We start from the raw sequence: 18,973 nt of genomic DNA, 5'->3' as shown, positions 1-18,973 counted from the left end.
ATTTTTTTCTTAATATTTTATTTATTTTATGTGTATGAGTGTATTGCCTGCATGTATGTAAGTGCACCCATGTCATGCAATGCCTGCAGAGGTCAGAAGAGGGCATCAGACCCCCTGGAACTGGGGTTATAGACAGTTGTGAGCCACCATGTGGATGCTGGGAATCGAACTTGGGTCCTCTGCAGGAGCAGCCAGTGCTGAGCCATCTCTCCAGCCCTACACCATAACGTCTCTAAACAATTTTTTTTACATTTATTTTATGGATGAGTGTGCAATACCACAGCACATGTTTGGAGGTCAGAGGACAACTTGTGGGAATTGGTTCTCTCCCTCCACCATGTGGGTTCCAGGGATTGAACTTGGGCCATCAAGCTTCATGGCAAGTGCCTTTTACTCACTGAGCCATCTCACCAGTGACTCCTGTCCTCCAGTTACTGCCCCAGGATTATTCGGAGTCATCTTTTCTTTGATTCAAACCTAGTACAGATAAACTTACTATCTGCTCGATGATATGGCTGTTTGTCTCCCACCATTGAGGCCTCAGATTTCTACTCAGCATCTCCTGGCCCCCCATCTTGGGCAGGTTTGTTCACAACCAGGACTGGGAGGCAGCTCAGCGTGTGGCTGAGGCCCACGATCCTGACAGTGTTGCCGAGGTGCTTATAGGTCAGGCCCGTGGAGCCCTGGAGGAGAAGGACTTTCAGAAAGCAGAAGGGCTGCTGCTTCGGGCCCAGAGACCAGGCCTGGCTCTCAGTTATTATAAGGTGAGTCACTATAGTTCGCCCATGAGGAGAGGATGAGGAGATAGGAGAGGAGGTCGTAGAGAGCCACACTGACCCTTGATGCTGAAAAAGGCAGGGGGCAGGCAAGAGGAAGGAAAAGAGAAGCCCAATAAATCAGGAATCTAGGGGCCAGAGGAACTTGTATGGCAGTGGGAAGCTTCAGAGCCTCCCCTCCACCTTTCTGATAATCTCAATCTGAGCAGGAAGCTGGACTATGGAGTGATGCTCTACGGATCTGCAAGGACTACGTGCCTGGCCAGCTGGAGGCCCTGCAGGAAGAGTATGAGAGGGAAGCTACAAAGAAGGGGGGCAGGTAAGAAGCCATATGTCCTAGCAATGTTGGCAGGGTGTGCACATGGTGGACCACACTGCCTCTCCCCAGTTCTGATCATGAGCACTCTCATCTCCACAGGGGTGTGGAGGGACTTGTAGAGCAAGCCCGACAGTGGGAGCAGGCAGGAGAATATAGCCGAGCAGTGGACTGCTACCTCAAAGTGCGGGACTCAGGAAGCAGCAGCCTAATGGAGAAGTGCTGGATGAAGGTGAGGTTCCAGACTGTTCTTGGCCCTTCTTCCTTAGGTACATTCACAAGCTTGCATTCTCATTATCTTGATCCTCCTGTCTTTTTGTGTTAAGTAACAGGTATCCAGTTAGATACCTGTTATATGCTCAAGCTATAATATCTAAAGACAGAAAAGGAGATATTAGACAGCCAGAAGTTAGGGAACTTAATACTGTATCTAAGTAAAGACTTAAGTGTTTGAAGTGGAGTTCAGAGATATATGAGCTCTCTGTGGACTGAAGGGATCCAGGAGGTTCTCTGAGAGAGGAAGGAGAAATTGAACTGGAGCTAAAAGGGGGATAGATGAAGGCCATGACAAAAGCATGGGCTCCTCTTCCACCCAACAGCTCCTGCAAGGAATTCTCCCCTCCAGCAGATTAAACCAATTCAGTATGCTTCACCAACCCTAAAACAAATATGTTGGTCAGAGAAACAAAACTGATAAGGTGTATCTGAGATAAGAAATTGGTTCAGCAGGGTGTGGTGGTGCATGCCTTTAATCCCAGCACTTGGGAGGTAGAAGCAGGTGGATCTCTGTGAGATTGAGGCTAGCCTGGTCTACATAGTTAATCCAGGCCAGCGGGGACTAAAAGAGAGACCTTTCTCAAAAAAACCAAAAAAAAAAAAAAAAAAAGGAAAAGAAAGAAATCAGCTCACACAATTGGAAATGGGCAAGATCTGCAGGGAGGGATAGTGGTGTGTAGTTCCTGTTTAAAGGTTGGCAGGCTGGAGAGCCAGGGTTTCAGTTCCAGAGTGAAGGCAGGAAAAAGCCAGTATCCCAGTTCAGAAGACATTTAGGTAGGAAGAGGACTTTCTTACTCAAGGAAAAGTGAGCCTTTTTGTTCAAGAGTTCAATTAACTGAATGAAGCTAATCACCTTAGGAAGGTCAATCTGCTTTACAATTTAAATGTTAATCACATTCAAATACATCCTCACAAACACCCAAAGTCCCAAAGTAGTTTCTGAACAACTATCTCTATACCATGTGTTCCAGTCAAGTTGTCATTTAAAACTAATCAGCATACAATAAGTAATCACAGTTTATTATCTTTGCAGTTGGGGGGTGCATGTATAGTTTAAATGATGTGCGTCAGAGGGTAAGATTACTGGTTCTCTAAATATTAGTGTGATGATGTACATGTAAGAAGTCCTTTAAGTTTCTGGAGTCATTCAATGGCTCCTAGAAGTTGAAGCAAAAGAAGATGATGGTGATGTTTGGTTTTGATATCTGAAATTTTACTTGGCAAGCACGTAAGCATCCGATTGACGTCTGTTACACTAGAGCATTGTTTACTAGAGGGTATAGGACTGGACCTTCAGATTAGTCACAGGATGGCTTTCTTGATAGGAAGGAAGCATGCTTTGAGCCTTGAAGGGTTTGGCAGGCAAAGAAAGGAAAGAGAAAGGGCAGAAGGATTTGCATAGACTACAGCTAAATTGGGTCACATGGAAATTAAAAATTGATGAGGGTACCAACACCCCAGTTGAAAAAGAATGATCTCACAGAGTTGCTGGGGTTTGAAGAATGACTGTTTTCAGGGTTAAACAGAGCTAACAAAATCATCTAGACCAGCACTGTCTCCTAGAAACATTACATAAGCTACAAATGTATGCCACACATGTAATTTAAACAGCTCTGTTCTTAAAAAAAGGAGAGACAGTTAAAAATAATTGTAATACATTTAACCTAACATCTAAAGTCTTGACATTTCAACAAATACTCACTGAGCTCAGTGTTATTGGTAATTGCCATTATACTGTAATTCAGAGTATAGTACAGTGATTATAAGTAAAGGCTCGTAGAAGTGCAGCACAAATTCTCTGCATGCCTTGTTTTGTTTCAGGAGTTTTATGTATAATATGCTACCAAGATTCTATTTGTGACAAAGAACTCGAGAAACCAGTTTGTCACAGGTAGAGAACCAAGTGCAGTGACTTCAGACGACCAAGGAAGTGTCTGAGTTATAGTGAGCTGAGTAGAACAGCTGGGTTCACAGACAGTCAACCAAAGGACCCAGGAGCCAAACCTAGCCTAGGAGAGTGGAGGGTGACGGAGGACCACAAGACACTTGGAAGCTGGGGGTGGGGGGCACAATGTATGAAATAGGTCAGACCCATTTGAGGAGCCCTAGCCACATTTGTTTTCTCCCACCATTTCCATCTTCTGTTTAACCACTCAGGCAGCTGAACTCTCCATCAAGTTTCTGCCTCCCCAGCGTAGTCTGGAAGTAGTTCGGGCTGTAGGTCCCCAGCTGATTGGAATTGGAAAGCACAGTGCTGTAAGTAGGATGCTAGGACTAAAAAGATTCCACATACAAGCGTGGAATGGTGACATAACACCCAGGTGTGTAAAGGTGTGGCCATGTTCTGGGAGAAAGGGGAGAGTTCACCAAGGGGAAGACGAGGGCATCAAACGGAAAGGTACTCTTCACTTTGATATCCACTGTGTAGGCTGCAGAACTCTATCTGAACCTGGACCTTGTCAAAGAAGCAATTGATGCTTTCATTGAGGGTGAAGAGTGGAACAAGGCCAAGCGTATAGCCAAGGAGTTAGATCCCAGGTAATCACTGCAACAGTCTCTTTTTACTTCCTTTTGTAAAAATTAGGGGGGATGGGAACTAGAGCAATGACTCAGAGGTTAAGAACATATTCTGCTCTTCCAGATGACCCAAGTTCAGTTCCTAGCACTCATGTCATAACTGATGCTCACAAGTGTACCTCGGGGGGCGGGGGGAGCACACCTATGGCTTCCACAGGCACTGCACTCTATGCACACGCGTGTGCACACACACTCTCTCAAAGATTGGGGAAAATTCTTATGGGGAAGGTGTGGCATTGCAGGACCACAAAGTTAGCAATTTCTGTACATCTTCACAGGTATGAAGACTATGTGGACCAGCATTATAAGGATTTCCTCAAGAACCAGGGCAAAGTGGACTCGGTAAGACTCTTAAGAGTTAGCAGGAGGCAGATACAGGGAGAGGCCAGGGGTTGTAACTAAGTGGTAGAGCTCTCCGCCTAGTATATACAGTGCCCTGGTTTCAGTCCCCAGCACAACAAAGACAAGATTAAAAGCCAAATTCTTAGGTACCAGAGTCCCTCCCTCTTCCCCCTCTCATCTGTCTCCCCCTGAACTCTTTCATTGTTCTACAGCTGGTGGGTGTGGATGTGGTAGCTGCTTTGGACCTGTATGTGGAGCAGGGTCAGTGGGATAAGTGCATTGAAACCGCTACCAAGCAGGTACTGCTGTCTGTTTCCCACTCAGCTCTTTACCCTTTCCCTTGATTCCCTGCTTGCTCCAGAGCTTCCACCATCTCGTAACTTCACCAAAGCCCAATCTGCAGAGGTCTCTATAAAGAGCATCAGAGAGCAGTCTTCTGCACTCTGAAACTGAGATCAGAACTGCAGATCCCTTTGCCTCCTAAACAAATCCATGGCCCTCTGGTCCTACCCTTAACTGCCTGGTTGTCTTGATCCCAACCTTGCCCATGCTTTTTTTCTACCCCAAAACAGAATTACAAGCTTTTGCACAAGTATGTGGCTTTGTATGCAACTCACCTGATCCGGGAGGGTGGCTATGCCCAGGCACTGGCCCTCTATGTGCAACATGGAGCCCCTGCTAACCCACAGGTACCAGCCTTCTTGAGATGAATGTTTCTACCACAGCATTCATCCTTCATCCTCTAGAACCAGCCATCTTATCAGAAACAGTCTTCTTAAAGAATCCTGTCCTTAGAGAATATGCTCAGGATCTCCTCTGAGCCTGTCCTGAAACATGCAGCCTCTCTTAAGGGTTTCCCTTTGAAGAAACCCTCAAGCTGCTGCTCATGCTCCTAGCTGATACACAGGGATCTGTCTTTGCAAGAGGAATCCTGTACACACCCCTCTAAGCCTTTTGCTGACTTCCAGAAAATTAACACTGCTCTCCTATGGGAGAATTGCACATGTCTGGAGTAATTAGGCTATCAACATTGTGGCTATGTTCACATTCATACATTTTTCCACACTCACTGGACACCAGCTATATGAAAGGTGGTTTTTTGTTTTGTTTTTTCTTTTTTGAAGCAGGGTCTCCCTGTAGCCCCAGCTGGCCTTTGCCTCCGGTGCTGGGATTAAAGGCATGCACCACCACACCTAGCTTTTTTTTTTTTTTTTTTTTTTTTTAATTTTATGAGTATGTAAGTATACCACATGCATGCAATGCCCCTAAAGGCCAGAACAGGTGCCAGATCCCCTCGAACTTATGAATGGTTGTTAGCTGCCATGTGGCTGCCTGGGAACTGAATCCAGGTCCACTAGAAGATCATTAAGTGCTCTTAATTGCGGAACCATCTCTCCAGCCCCAAGGGTGTTGTTTTTGTTTTTCCAGATAGAATCAAGTGTAGCTCAGGCCAGCCTAGAGCCAAGGCTAACCTTGAACTTCCTGGTCCTGCCAATAGGTCCTCTTCTTCCATCATGGTCCTTAGCTCCTACACATTCATATTCTCTCTGCACTTGCTGTTTCTCCTTTCTCCCACTTTGTCTTCTGCTATACCCCTTACTCATATACCCTTCCCCCTCTACCTCTAGAACTTCAACATCTACAAAAGGATCTTCATGGATATGGTTAGCTCTCCCGGAACCAACAATGCTGAGGCCTACCACAGCTGGGCTGACCTTCGGGATGTCCTCTTCAACTTGGTACAGAAGGAGGGTCAATAACAAAATAAAAGGTTACCTGTCCCTGTCCTAGTCTCTTAGTACACTTAAACCTTTATTCTCCTCTGTCCAAGTGGCCACCAGTAAGCACTCTACAGCCCTGGCCTATCTGTGACCTCTGAGCTTAGTTTTGCTTTCTCCTTTCTCTAGTGTGAAAACATGGTGAAGTCCAGTGAGGCAAACTCTGCAGCTCATGAGGAATTTGAGATGATGCTGCTGGTCGCTCATTACTATGCCACACGCTCTGCAGCCCAGAGCATTAAGCAGCTGGTAAGATATAGTTGGGGAGATTTGATACAGAGCACTCACTCTGTCATAAGGCTGCATCTTCAGACCTATGAAGCTGAATGAATCCAAGTTCTGAATTCTCAAGCTTAGGCTCTTGGACCTCCCCATTCCCCCTTTTAGCTTTTCTTCTAAATCGGTCTTTGACCTTTACTGGATGGAAGTTTCTTCCCATACTGCACCCACAGCTCTACCAACCTCATTATGTTGAAACATTCAAATCATATGCTAGGGTGTGTCTAGTGCATGCCTTTGAGTCCAGCACAGGCAGGCAGACTCTGTGAGATCAAGGCCAAACTGGTCTACCCTAGAGAGTTCCAGGCCAGTTGGGGCTACAGTGAGACCCTATCTCAAAAAAAAAAAAAAAAGGTGTGTTGGCGCATACCTGTAATCCTGTTGCTTGGGAGACTGAGGCAGGACAGCTCCCTTGAGTTTGAGCCTAGCCTGTACATAATTCTAGAAGTGGAAGGAGCCCTATACATAATCTAGGCCCAGTTATGCTGTGCTGTTAAAAAGAACTAAGACCAGAACAGCTTGAGAGCTATAGCAGTGCAATACTGACTGCTGGTTTTGTAGTTTGGCTGCCTTAGTTACAGGTTCATTGGTCTAGTACCAGGATCATAAAACTTTGTCTTTAATGCACAGGAAATCGTAGCTGCCAGGCTCTCTGTTTCACTCTTGCGCCACACCCAGCTACTACCAGCAGACAAAGCCTTCTATGAAGCAGGAACTGCTGCCAAGGTGAGCTGGGACAGGCGGGGTGGGGCTGAAGAAACAAGGAAATCTAAAGTGGGAAGATGGAGACTCCCTTGAGTAAAGCTGGGTATGGGGCTGATGTGCCTTCATACATGGAAGACACAGTTCTCCATCTGCCTAGAGTATTCCTCCTGATACCTGGAGAAGTCACATCCAAGCTCACTTGCTCACTCCCATTTGCAACTTTTCTCTGCTACAGGCAGTTGGCTGGGAGAACATGGCTTTCATTTTCCTCAACCGGTTTTTGGATCTGACTGAAGTAAGTAGAGAAACTGTGCCAGGTGTCAGGAGGCTGTGCTTGTCACAAGCTGTGCCTAGCTCAGTTACACTCTGCCACAGGCAATTGAAGAAGGGACTCTGGATGCCCTTGACCACTCAGATTTTCAAGATACAGATATTCCCTTTGAGGTGCCACTCCCAGCTAAGCAGCATGTACCGGTAAGGATGCAGGGTTGGAGAATGGTAAGGCCTTAGGACCTCACTGAGAAGGGAGGATGGCTTTGGATGGCTACTATCTTTGGAAGGATATCAGCCCTCACTACTCCTTCAGGGAAAATAAGAGGCAGTAACTGTCCTTCAAGCCAAGGTGGGGACCATTTATAGCTAAAAGCTATTGTATAGATGAGGGCTTAGCAAGCCCCTGCCTGTGTGAAGCTACTGCTACCTCTGTCCTTCCCAGGAGGCCCAGAGAGAAGAGGTTCGAGACTGGGTACTCACAGTCTCAATGGATCAGAAGCTGGAACAGGTTCTGCCTCGAGATGAGCGTGGTGTCTATGAGGCTTCCCTAGTAGCCGCGAGTACTGGAGTTCGGGCACTGCCCTGCCTCATTACAGGTATAGAACCCCACAGCACCACATATCGTGTAGCAGGTAAACAGGAAGGAAAAGCAGCAACATCAAAAAAATCTTCAGAATAATTTAGTAAAAGGTGCACAAGACAGGACCATCCCCGTCCTACATACACGCACACACAACCCTGACCCCCCTAATCCCCCACCCCTGCTGCTGTTCCCATTGTCTTGAAAACTCCAGCTCATCCTTTCCTCTTTCCTTACAGGTTACCCCGTTCTGAGGAACAAAATAGAATTTAAGCGGCCAGGAAAGGCGGCAAACAAGGATAACTGGAACAAGTTTCTTATGGCCATCAAGGTTAGAGAGGGAGTCTTGAAGGACAAGCGCAGAAAGAACAGTATGGGGGTCGGGGGGGACTATAAGAATGGGTAGGTACAGACCCTCAGCCTGCTCATGACACCCCAATGGAGCTGGTGGCCTCATGATAACCCCAATGATTCCTTGTGTTCCTTCCCCTTTGCTTGCAGACCTCCCACAGCCCAGTGTGCCAGGATGTGTTGAAATTCATCAGTCAGTGGTGTGGCGGGCTCCCTAGCACCAGCTTCTCTTTTCAGTGACTGATACAACTGAGGAAGAGTTTAGATCTATCCCTCATTAAAGTTCTGTAAGTAACTGAGACTACTTCATTCTTTGATCCAAGCCTCTCCAGCACCAACACCATGCCTTCTAAAGTAACTACCAGGCAGAAGACAAGAGAAATTCTTTTTGTTTTTTGTATGTTTTTTGAGACAGGTCTTCCTGTAGCCCAAGGTGACCTGGAACTTGCTCTGCAGACCAGGCTGGCCTTGAGTTCACAGAGATCATCTGCCTCTGCTGGGATTAAAGGTGTACACCACCACACCTGGCTGAGAAGTCCTTTTATTACAATTATTTATATCATCCTGTGTCAGGGCCTCTTGCTTGATTGAGCCTCAGAAGAGCACCTGCCTGATAAAAGGAAAAACAACCTGGATCAGAGAGCAAGCAACAAAGCAAAGAACTAGCCTCAGTCCCAGGTCCCAAGAATGCTTCCCTGTCCCAGCTTACCCAGGCCCCTCTGGGCACCTGTCCTAAACCCAGGTTTTCTGTGAAGTCTGTAAATTCTGATGATGATCCAGTAACTGTATGTTTTCCTGTCTTTTACATTCAGGAGGTTCAAGCTCTCTCAGTTCCTCTAACTGCAGAAGAGGGTGTATTCAGTACCCCTGCCTTGAATGACACACCAGTTCCTTTCCAATGTAACCAGTTTGGGTTGTGAACCTTTCCTGTTCCTCTTCTTTACCTGTTCCTGAAACCCTTCCTTCTTGCAGGGCTCAAATCCACGTAGGGTGAGTGCAGCCACACAGCAGTAGCCAGATAGGGCAGCCTCAGCTGCGGACATGAGCAGAGAAGGGATCCAGAGAGCCAAGGCTGTATCCTAAAAGGAACAAAGAGAACTAAGAGGGAATAGGACAAGAGTAGAAAATCCAGCAAATGAAAGGTCAGGGACAAGGCTATGAACAGCAAGAATATGCTCACATAGATTCTTGTGGGGTCAAAGGGGCAGTCAGTGTGTCCAGGCCCCTGGTCCAAAGGTATGGAAGGATCCAGCAGTCCTGGATGGCAGTCAGCAATAAGACGGCGCCCACCATTGGCAACAGTGAGTGACACAGCAAACAGGAGGCCCATGGAGCAGGCAGCAGACAAGAGCAGGTTCCCTAGAGCCAGTGCCAGCAGGGCCCAGTGCTGGTGGGGTAGAATCCAGTGAATAGACTGGGCCTGGCTAAGTCTCCTGGAGACTTAGACACCTCAGTTTCTCTATTTAAGCCTCCTGCCCATTGAAAGAGCTGAGACAGCCCCCCTGCCCCTCTCACCAGTCGTGGGCGAAGAAGGTTCCTGGATGCCAAGAGGGCCAGAAGTCCCACGGAAATACTCTGGGGAAGACATCATCATGTCTATGGTCCACTGGGTCTTGGCGCGACTACCCACCCCACACGCCTGCCGTGCTCACCAGCAGCCCGGAGCCCACGGAGATGATATTGGCGGTGGTGTACTCTGGTGTGACGGCGCCACGGGGGTTGGCCACGTGCCGCAGGACAGTACCGTGCAGCACAGCTCCCACCAGCAGATTCACATGGCCCACCAGGATCAGCGCGAGGCCCACGCGCATCAGCTGCCTGGGCCCCCGGGCGGCGTCTGCAAAGCAGGGGGAGCAAGTCGTGAGCAGGGCAGGGTGGGAGGCCAGCGGGCGCCAGGCAGCGCGCAGGGCCAGCCACGGCGCGTGGTACGGGCGAGCCGAGGGGCCACGGAGAGAGACGGGAAGCCCGCCAAAGTTACCGAAAACGCAGACGCGGCTGCACCTCATGGTAGGCCGCACCGCCCCCGCAGCCGCTGCGGCCCTCCAGCTCTACCTGCAGCCGGCCCCGCCCCGACGCCGACCCGGCCTTCACGTCGCCCGGAGGCAGCTCCACCTGGGCCCGCCCCAGCCCCTACCAGGAGCTCCACCTGGGCCCCGCCCACCTGAGGCGGGCCTCTACTGGAACCCCACGAGGGCCCGCCCGTCCCCTCGGGAAGTCGCTGCGCCAAAACGGGCGCAAATACACGACCACGCGAGCTTTTAGCAAAAAGTAGACTTTATTACAGCAGCAACTGAGGCGAATCGAATGCCCCCCCCCCCCCGCCCGGGCCACCACTGCAGCACCACCTTTCTCTCCCGCCCATCTGCCCCAGCGGGATTGTGGAACTCCGCTCCCCCAGTGCCCGTGGGCCTGCTGTCCACACAGGCAGGGCAGAGCCAGCAGGTCAGCTACTAGCCCCGGCTAGAAGGCGGCTGCTGAGAAGGCCCAGGCCCACGTCTGTGCAAAACAAGTAAACAAAGTGCAGAGGGGAAAAGGGGAAGGGGCAGGATGATGCTCAACCAGGGAGCCCCCAAAGCCCTCCTGAATAATAAGGGGGGAAAGGGGCTTCACAGGGTAATACTGACTGGGGGGAAGGGACAGGAGGGCTGCAGCACGTCCAGGGACAGCCACAGCTCAGATAGGGGCCTGGCCCAAGTGAGCTCTACGAGGAAACGGTGACAGCGGCCGAGTTCAGGTTGCTGTTCCTGGCAAAATTGAACTTGTTCAGGGTCTCCTCGAGCAGAGACGTCAGGCGGCTCTGGTCAGCCTGGGGAATGAGCTCAGTGAGATAGGGCTGAGAGAAGAGAAGGCAGGGAGGCAGCACACAGAAGGCAGGAACCTCACCTCACTAATGAAGCCCAGCTGCACCAGCTCAGCTGCCAACTCAGGGATGTTCTCATCTGACAGAGAAGCAGGAGGGGTGAGTGAGCACAGTGGGGGAGACAGGAGCCCTTTAAATTATCCCATCCATCCCCCAATATCAGGGGCTAAGAGAGTCAGCCTGAGTGAATCAATGTGTTACTGCCCAGTCACTTTCCCCACCCATTGTTCTTCTCAAAGGGTAATAATGCTCACAGACCCACCATCCTCCAAACAAAAGGTGACACTCACTTGGCATCAGGTCACAGCTCAGGTGCCGGTTCAGTTTGTCCTCCAGCTTCAACAAAAGTGTCAGCTAGGAAAAATTAAAAAGGACAGTCAAAAAAGGAGGCTTCTCTTCCCCACCAAACCCTGCTCAGCCCTGGCCCAGAGCCTTACATGGTGTTTCACTCCCTCTTCCACTGACTCAATGTTGCACTGCATCAGCACCACCTGGAAAAGGACAGAGGAAGGTCACCTGTCAGTAAAAAATACCAATACCTGGAAGCCCTTCTCCCACACAGGACATAGTGGCCAAGAATAGAAATGCAGTCCACAGGGACAGGAGATGGCTCAGTAGTTAAGAGCACTGGCTGCTCTTGCACAGGACAAGGGTTCAATTCCCAGCACCCACATGGCAGCTAACAACTGTCCATAACTCCAGTTCCAGGGTATCCAATGCCCTCTTCTGACCTCCATGGGCACATGGGTGCACTTACACACATGCAGGCAATAATAAATGCACCAGGTGTGGTGGCGCACACCTTTAATCCCAGCACTAGGGAGGCAGAGGCAGGCAGATCTCTGAGTTCAAGGCCATCCTGGTCTGCATAGTGAGTCCAGGACAGCTGGGGCTACAGGGAGACCCTGTCTCAAAAAGACCAAAAATTAATTAATTAACAAAATGCATTCTACAAAGGACAAGCTCTTAGCTGAGATGTTCTGCCCCCATAATCACAGACCTGCACTCATACCACACAATCCCCACCTTACGGGTCTCCACTTCAGCTGGCTCAGGTGTTGGAGTCTTGACAGAGGGGGGCACAACAGGTGATGTCACCTCCTCCTGCTGTGGCTGCTGAGGCCGAGGCAACCCAAAAGCTGTCAGAGGGTAGATTCCATTCCTGGAGAGAAATGATAAGTCACATGGGCTCTGTGAAGGTCTCACCTGCCTTGCTTTCTCACAGAAGCCCACTCTCACCTGACATCTTCAAGGAATTTATCTAATTCCAGGGCTGGTGACTGAGAGTATCTGGAAAAGATGGAAAGAAGGAAACAAAATGGTAATTTCTCCCAGATGAGCATTCTCCAGAACCTCAGGGTGGTAGTGACCAATCTGTCCTTTCATATCCCCTCTGCTGGTTACTCACAAAGTCTGAACTGGTTCTCTTCCTGGTCCTGCAGGGATTTCAGCCAGTACGGCACTGGTGTCCATGTTTTTGGTGATCTCCTCCAAAGCATTCTCTGGGATCATGTCTGGAGGGTATGACAGAGTGAAATGATGTTATGTAGAGATAGATTAGTTTAACACTAGGCATACAGGCACAAGGGTAAAGAATCCCTTTTGGTAACAGAAGAGGAAAGATAGCATGCCAATAGTAGAAGCCCCAAGTTGGAAAACACTCCTAGTATTCCTTGCCTAGCATATGAAAGGCCCTGAATTCAGTTCCCAGTTCAAGAAAATTCTCATCAGGGTCTAGAGGACTCACGTTGGTGTCCTACAATACAGTGAGCAGCAAGAAGTTTGAGTGAGGGCACTTCAAACAATGCTGGGTGGAACAGAAGTTCTCTGGCTGTTGGTCTGCAAGCAGGTTCAGACTGCAGGCACTTTTGAATGAACTCCTATAAGAGAAGGAGAAACTGGAGCAGGCACTTGACAAGCCCTCAGCTGTTTTCATCTTAATGCTCTCATTACTTTTAACAACATGTACTGTACTTACTAGGAACTCAGCACTTATTGGGGAAACATTTCCTAAAAGGGCTTAAAATATAAGGTATTGTATAAAGTTATTCATTATCTGCAATCCCTGAATTCAGTCTATTTCCCAAGCTTACTCTAACTATTCTGCCTCCCTTTCTACACCTGGTAAGTCCCAGGGCAATTAACCTGCTTTCTTACTTTCAGGGTTTTGTTTGTTTGTTTGTTTGAGACAGGGTCTCCCTATAACTCAACTGGCCTGGAGCTCACTATGTAGACCAGGCTGGCCTTGAACTCATAGAGATCTGCCTGCCTCAGCCTCTCAAGTGCTGGGATTAAAGGTGTGGGCTACCACGAATGGCTTACTTTCACATGCCCGGTTTACTTTCAGTCTTAAAGACCAAAAAAGTTACATACCTGATCTTTCATCTGAATATCCCACCCTAATGTGTCTTCTTCCACTAGACCCTCTGTTCTCTCCTGCTCCCCATTATACTTCTCTAATACATTAACTGTTCCTTTTTCATTCTGTTGTTCTTTTGTTGTTTTTTTAATTTTCTTTTTTCTGTGTATAAGTGTATTACCTGCATGTAAGTGTACCCATGTCATGCAATCCCTGTGAAGGTCAGAAGAGGGCATTGGATGAGTTATAGACAATTGTTAGATGCAAGGTAGGTGCTGCGAATGGTTCTCTGCAGAGCAGCTGGTGCTCTTACTTGCTGAGCCATCTCTCCAGCCCCTGTTGGCTTTGCTTTTGAGACAGGATCTCACTCGGCCCATGTTGTCCTTGAACTCTCTATGTAGGTGAGAAGGACCTTGAACTCCTGATGCCTATACCTCCACCTCCCAAGTGATAGGATTACAGGTGTATGCCACCATGCCTGACCTGAGTTAACTGTTCTTGTTTGAACCTTCTGTCTCACTGTAGTTTAAGTCTACCTCCTGATTCTTTTTTTTGGGGGGGGGTCTTTTTTGAGACAGGGTCTCCTTGTAGCCCCAGCTGTCCTGGAACTCATTATGTAGACCAGGCTGGCCTTGAACTCATAGAGTTCTGCCTGCCTCAGCCTCTCAAGTACTGGAATAAAAGGCGTGCGCCACCACACCCGTCTAGTGATTCATAATTCTTACATCCTTTAAATCTTAGCTCATTAAATATAAAATCCCAAACTGGTTTAATTTAAATTGATTTAAAATGCCAAGATAGTTGTGTAAGAGTGTATAGCAATTGACTAAGGTAACCATCAAATCATCTTACCTCTGTGGAGACACAGTTCAACTAACAACTTTGTTTTTGTTTTGTTTTGTTTTGTTTTTTAGAAAGGGTCTCCTGGTAGCCTCACCTGGCCTGGAACTCACTATGTAGACCAAGCTGGGCTGGCCTTGAACTCACACAGATCCACCTGCTGCTGCCTCCTGAGCCTCCTGGGTACTGGGATTAAAGCATGTGGCACCATTCCCAGCCTAACAACTTCTAACCTCAATATTATCCATTAAACCCTCTAGCCTGCATGCCTATATAAAAAAAGATTTCTCCTAGAGAAATTTTAGTTTAGTCTTTCCTATTTTTATTCCTATCTTTTATTTTTCATGTTTTGAAATGGGTCTCCCTGTAGCTCCAGCTGGCCTGGAACTTATGGACCAAAAAGCCAGCTTTTATTCTTTTCCTCTTAAAAAAAGAGTATGTAAAGATAAACATAAAGCATTTCAAAGTTGGTTAAGGAGGGAGCAATCCTGAAGGCCCTTACCCTCTGTAATGAGTCTTCTAGAAGCTGGATGGCACTGCTGATGGCTTCCTGTGGCACATATGAGGACTCTCCATTGCCCTGAATCTCCAGAACTGCCATCTGCAGTGAGGAAAAGGTGAGAACTAAGAACCCCAGTGCTCCCACAATCACTCCCTCATGACCAGCATTTTCTTTGCCCTCTCTCCATTTCCCGTGTGTTCTAATTTCATGCTTTCCCCTTTTCACCTTCCTCTGATCTCACCTCCAGTGCACACATGCCAAAGGAGTAGATGTCCACTGCTGTTGTCACATTAGTGACTTCTAGAGAAAACAGAGATGGCTAAGTAAAACAGAAACTCTACTAAGGAGTAGCAGACATGTTTTTTTAAAAAAAAATACAAGGTATGCAAATACAGAAAGACTAGAAGTTTCAGTTGTATTAACCCCTCTATCTCAGGTTAGATGGTATAAAACCAAGGTCTGGGGTGGCTCTGGGAAGGGATGCTAGGGTAGGCAATAGCTGCAGAGTGAGCCATCAGGGAGGGGGTAGGTGGAGGGGCACAATCTGCCTGAGGGACTGTAAAAAAAAAAAATGTGTGTGTGTGTGTGTGTGTGTGTGTGTGGAGGGAGAGGGAGAGGGAGAGGGAGGGGGAGGGAGGGAGGGGGGGGGAGAGAGAGAGTGTGTGTAAGAGAGAGAGAGAGAGAGAGAGAGAGAGAGAGAGAGAGAGAGCGAGCGAGCACGCGAGAGCGTGAGAGAGTGAGCAGGTACAAAGGACAGGGCAAACAAGTCAGGATGGATGCCTTACCTCCATACTCCGGCGCAAAGAAGTGTAGATTTTTCTGCTCTTCCCGACAGGTCTTCACATGATTGTTGATAGTGTCAGGAGCCACTGGGAGTAGGGGAGATATCCACAATCTCACCACCACCAACAAAGCATGGTCTTACTATATAAAGAGGCTCCAAAAGCCGTATTTCTCCTGAAGTTACCTTTCTAATGATCAACAGACATGAACCTATGCATTGCCAATCCTGAACTACAGATGACACACAATATCACCATCTCCTCTTCTCGGGCCTACTGCTTCTCATCTCAGGTCCCTAACTCAGGACAACAAAGGCTATGCACTATATAAACAGACAGCAAGGGCTTCAGGCTCATCAAGCAAGAGTCATCTGCTCATCTTTCCCAAGTTTCATCTTTCCCAAGTCCCAGATATATCAAATCTGTAAGTCCATGAAAATGCTAGGTTTTATTTCATTCATCCACTCTACAATTAAAGGCACAGGCAGCCCTTCCTAATGTGAGATGACTGGAGACCTCAGGAACATGGATAAGAAAAGCAAAGCAGCATTAACAACTTACAACCAAGGAGCTAGTCTCCTCCTTACCCATCTATGCTGACTCCAACTCAAAATAGCTCAGAACTGAACTAATATCCTTAAATCAGTTTCACTTTTAATCCATCAAACTTTTTAGACCCCTGTCTAAACCCTCTTATTTCCTTACCACCACCTACCACAGGACTGAACAAGGAACCAGGGCCAGGCCCAAGTTGGACTCACTCCAATTATAAACAATGACTACAAGTCACAGAGAATCTAGGAGCACAGTATGATTTGGGGAACCAGCCTGCTGATGAAGGGGAATATGACTCTAGGAATAAGTGGCCAGCCAGGCAGAATCCGCAGGAAACAAGCAGGTTTCAGAGGAGCAAGCAGGTGGAGGGCTGGCAGAACAAAAGCTAAGCAGGCATAATTATGCACGGGAGGCAGGGGAACAGACCTCGCTCCCACGACTGCATGCACTGGGCAGCCGCAGAGGGAGCAGAGGGAGCACAAACAGAGCCCCACATGGGGCAGAGGGAGCTCTCACCATTAGCAAAAATCCTATGAAAGACTGTTGGGAACAGAGCAGCCCGTAAGCGGGAGGGAGGAAAACAGAGAAAAGTTGTGAGCGATGGAGCAGCCAAGCCCCAGACAAATGGTAACAACACACAGACACAGCACACGGAAATGTCACTGCACACATATACACAGCAAATGAAAGTACTCACAGCAGGCACAGCCTGGAACCTCTTTGGTAAGGTTTGGCCCCAAGGGCTCAAATTAGATCTTATTCATCTCTTACCCTTTTCCAACTTCCTATTAATTTCTCTGTATTAACCCCGGCTTCCCTCCAAAAAGTACAAGACTATATATATATCCTACACCTTTCCACTAACTGGCCTCTCCCTATGAATTACCTCTAAGAGCCTGTCTCTTATTACCAGCCCACACCTCAGGATTTGCTCTGTTCTCCCCATGCCTTTCATCTTACCCCCATGGTTCCCAAATTCCCGAGGCTCCCCTGCCCAGAATCTCTCCCTCCCCTCACCAGAGCCAATCTTGATGAGTCCGTTGTGCTGGATGAAGATGGTGTCACAGGTCAGGTTCCCATGGATGATGGGAGGGTCACAGGAGTGCAGGTAGCTGTGGGGGCACTGGGCTGTTAGAGGGGCCACTAGGAAATTAAGGGCAGGGGGAACCCAAGGGTAAAGAGAAGCAAGGGCCAGGTCTCCTGCTCGTCATCATAATGATAATCCCCATACTCTGAATCTCCATTATGCCTGGTGTAGCTAGATAGGAGAAAAGGGTAGGAGATATTGTGGAGGTTAGGGAATTAGGAGGAACCCTTTAAAAGATTCATAAGGGGCCTAATCTTTATGACATGTGACTCACAGAAAGTGGGGGAGAAGAACAGAAAAGCAGAGTAGTGCCTTGTCATCTGTTTGAGGAACCAAATCAGGAAATACATGGGAAAGAAACTAACCAGCTATTACTTACCTTAGGGCAGAGAGGATCTGTGTGCACCAACGTTTCCAAGCCTGGAACAGAGTTTGGTCCAAGGGGTCAGTGGTAATCCCCTCCCCTTTTCTTTTTAAGACATGACCACACTATATAGTCCAGGCTGGTCTTGAACTCAAGAGATTCACCTGCCTCTACCTTCCCAGTGCTGGAATTAAAGGTATGCGCCACCACATCTGGCAGTAATTCCTTCTCTTAATCCTCTCCCGGGTCCCTGACTTCATAATTAAAACAATCTTTTAAAACCCCCAAACCAGCCTAAAACTTTGTCTAAGCTCCCTCCATACCTTTTCATTCATAGTCTTGTGGTTCTTTTTGGTCTTCTTCAGAAACTGCTTAAGGCTCCCAGATGACATGTATTCTGTGATAAAAATTACCTGGGGAAGTAAAGCACTTACCATTAAGGCTTTATAGTAGGAATGATCTCACCTGGTGACATTCACACCAGATACATACTTTAAGACTTTTTTTTTTCAATTTTCCTTTTCTTAGCATCACTTTCTTAGGCTGAACAGCATAATGAAAACAAAGAAGCAAGCACAAGTTCACTCATTTCTCCCCACTTATAACTGGGACAAACACTATAGGTAGTAAATGAAGCCCGACTCTGTGCCACAGCAGCAGAATTTTGTGTCTCAGTATTACCCCGTTTCAATCCCTGAATGTCAAATGGACAACAATGTAGCTGCTTCTGGCAAAGAGCTCAGGAAGTACTAGGAAAGAAATCTTACCCTGGCCTTGTTCTCTTTAACATCAGCCCAATACTTGTGAAACTTAACAATGTTGAGATGTTCCAACTGAATCAGATTATCAAACACTGCACGGACCTTTTCCTGGAGCAAGGGACAGAGAGGGACAATAGAGTTCAAAAATGACTGTAGTAATTCTGAAAAGCCATTCCTTACCCTTCCACAGAAACTAACCCTGTCAGCTCTCCTCACAGTCACTTTCCCAACACCAATACCTATTTTAAAACACTGGGGTTCTAATACCCCCAGGCCTCATCCTTTCACCTACCTCTTGCAGCTTGTAGTTCTTGCGTTCAGAGAACTGCACCTCATTCCACACAACCTCCACACCCTCCTCTGTATCCATAGCCAGGTATGCACTGTCGATACCTGGTACATTCCGCTGATTCACCTGAGAAGCAATTCAAATGGAATTAAAGTTACCTCATAAGCTCTCCATTTTTAATATTCCATATGATCTCCCAAACTCTACCCTACTGAGGTCTGGTCTTTTTTTTTTTTTTTTTTTTAAAAATTTGAGAATGTTCTGCCTCCGTATATGTAACAACACCCATTTTTTTCAAGGCCCAGAGAGGCCAGGGGGGGG

General features: G+C 47.7%; 3 protein-coding genes across 11 annotated transcripts in view; 1 reads left to right on the top strand and 2 right to left on the bottom strand.

Moving 5' to 3' along the window:
• Ift172 (intraflagellar transport 172) overlaps window positions 1-8,547 on the top strand; it is a 41,305-nt gene extending 32,758 nt beyond the window's left edge. The window contains exons 32-47 of one of the 5 annotated variants that reach the window (XM_029564485.1): window positions 584-764; window positions 986-1,095; window positions 1,195-1,324; window positions 3,526-3,624; window positions 3,797-3,906; window positions 4,224-4,287; window positions 4,500-4,586; window positions 4,860-4,976; window positions 5,916-6,026; window positions 6,195-6,314; window positions 6,975-7,070; window positions 7,285-7,344; window positions 7,425-7,523; window positions 7,765-7,918; window positions 8,142-8,233; window positions 8,404-8,547. In XM_029564485.1, the coding sequence (XP_029420345.1) occupies window positions 584-764; window positions 986-1,095; window positions 1,195-1,324; window positions 3,526-3,624; window positions 3,797-3,906; window positions 4,224-4,287; window positions 4,500-4,586; window positions 4,860-4,976; window positions 5,916-6,026; window positions 6,195-6,314; window positions 6,975-7,070; window positions 7,285-7,344; window positions 7,425-7,523; window positions 7,765-7,918; window positions 8,142-8,233; window positions 8,404-8,493 (1,720 nt within the window). In that variant the 3' untranslated portion in view covers window positions 8,494-8,547. Of the gene's footprint in view, window positions 1-583; window positions 765-985; window positions 1,096-1,194; window positions 1,325-3,525; window positions 3,625-3,796; window positions 3,907-4,223; window positions 4,288-4,499; window positions 4,587-4,859; window positions 4,977-5,915; window positions 6,059-6,194; window positions 6,319-6,974; window positions 7,071-7,284; window positions 7,345-7,424; window positions 7,524-7,764; window positions 7,919-8,141; window positions 8,234-8,403 lie in introns of those variants that run through there. The other 4 variants (XM_029564484.1, XM_008835069.3, XM_008835072.2 and 1 more) reach the window with 4 other exon arrangements.
• Window positions 8,548-8,682: 135 nt separating this feature from the next.
• On the bottom strand, window positions 8,683-10,717 carry Krtcap3 (keratinocyte associated protein 3). Of its 4 annotated transcripts, none has more exons than XM_029564489.1 (6): window positions 10,232-10,717; window positions 9,906-10,090; window positions 9,769-9,828; window positions 9,434-9,640; window positions 9,198-9,332; window positions 8,683-9,093 (listed from the first exon to the last, which is right to left on the bottom strand). In XM_029564489.1, the coding sequence occupies exons 1-6, from the start codon at window positions 10,257-10,259 to the stop codon at window positions 8,986-8,988; spliced, it is 723 nt and encodes a 240-aa protein (XP_029420349.1). In that variant the 5' UTR covers window positions 10,260-10,717; the 3' UTR covers window positions 8,683-8,985. The 4 variants fall into 4 exon arrangements, with proteins under 4 accessions (XP_029420349.1, XP_029420348.1, XP_017654146.1 ...); XM_017798656.2 differs by having other exon boundaries at window positions 8,750-8,863; window positions 8,963-9,093; window positions 9,906-10,717; XM_029564488.1 differs by having other exon boundaries at window positions 9,906-10,717.
• Window positions 10,718-10,861: 144 nt separating this feature from the next.
• The window catches only part of Nrbp1 (nuclear receptor binding protein 1), an 11,524-nt gene continuing 3,412 nt past the window's right edge, over window positions 10,862-18,973 (bottom strand). For both annotated transcript variants that reach the window (XM_008835068.3, XM_029564487.1), the window contains exons 3-18: window positions 18,656-18,778; window positions 18,370-18,471; window positions 17,926-18,015; window positions 17,618-17,658; window positions 17,169-17,263; window positions 15,600-15,683; window positions 15,056-15,114; window positions 14,815-14,913; window positions 12,861-12,993; window positions 12,522-12,627; window positions 12,353-12,403; window positions 12,140-12,275; window positions 11,551-11,604; window positions 11,404-11,467; window positions 11,137-11,192; window positions 10,862-11,059 (exon numbers count right to left, since the gene is read on the bottom strand). In XM_008835068.3, the coding sequence (XP_008833290.1) occupies window positions 10,955-11,059; window positions 11,137-11,192; window positions 11,404-11,467; window positions 11,551-11,604; window positions 12,140-12,275; window positions 12,353-12,403; window positions 12,522-12,627; window positions 12,861-12,993; window positions 14,815-14,913; window positions 15,056-15,114; window positions 15,600-15,683; window positions 17,169-17,263; window positions 17,618-17,658; window positions 17,926-18,015; window positions 18,370-18,471; window positions 18,656-18,778 (1,398 nt within the window). In that variant the 3' untranslated portion in view covers window positions 10,862-10,954. The remainder of the gene's footprint in view (window positions 11,060-11,136; window positions 11,193-11,403; window positions 11,468-11,550; window positions 11,605-12,139; window positions 12,276-12,352; window positions 12,404-12,521; window positions 12,628-12,860; window positions 12,994-14,814; window positions 14,914-15,055; window positions 15,115-15,599; window positions 15,684-17,168; window positions 17,264-17,617; window positions 17,659-17,925; window positions 18,016-18,369; window positions 18,472-18,655; window positions 18,779-18,973) is intronic.

The sequence above is a fragment of the Nannospalax galili genome, unplaced genomic scaffold, assembly GCF_000622305.1.
Source record: "Nannospalax galili isolate Female #2095 unplaced genomic scaffold, S.galili_v1.0 scaffold517, whole genome shotgun sequence".
Classification (NCBI taxonomy): Eukaryota; Metazoa; Chordata; class Mammalia; order Rodentia; family Spalacidae; genus Nannospalax; species Nannospalax galili.
This window is presented reverse-complemented; position numbering and strand designations above follow the sequence as displayed.

Coding starts and splice junctions, on each gene's coding strand:
- Krtcap3 (XM_029564488.1), bottom strand. CDS start 10,259: ATGAGGTGCAGCCGCGTCTGCGTTTTCGGTAACTTTGGCGGGCTTCCC. Junction 9,829..9,905: donor CCGTGGGCTCCGGGCTGCTG/GTGAGCACGGCA, acceptor TGTCTTCCCCAG/AGTATTTCCGTGGGACTTCT. Junction 9,333..9,433: donor TTGACCCCACAAGAATCTAT/GTGAGCATATTC, acceptor TGTTCCTTTTAG/GATACAGCCTTGGCTCTCTG.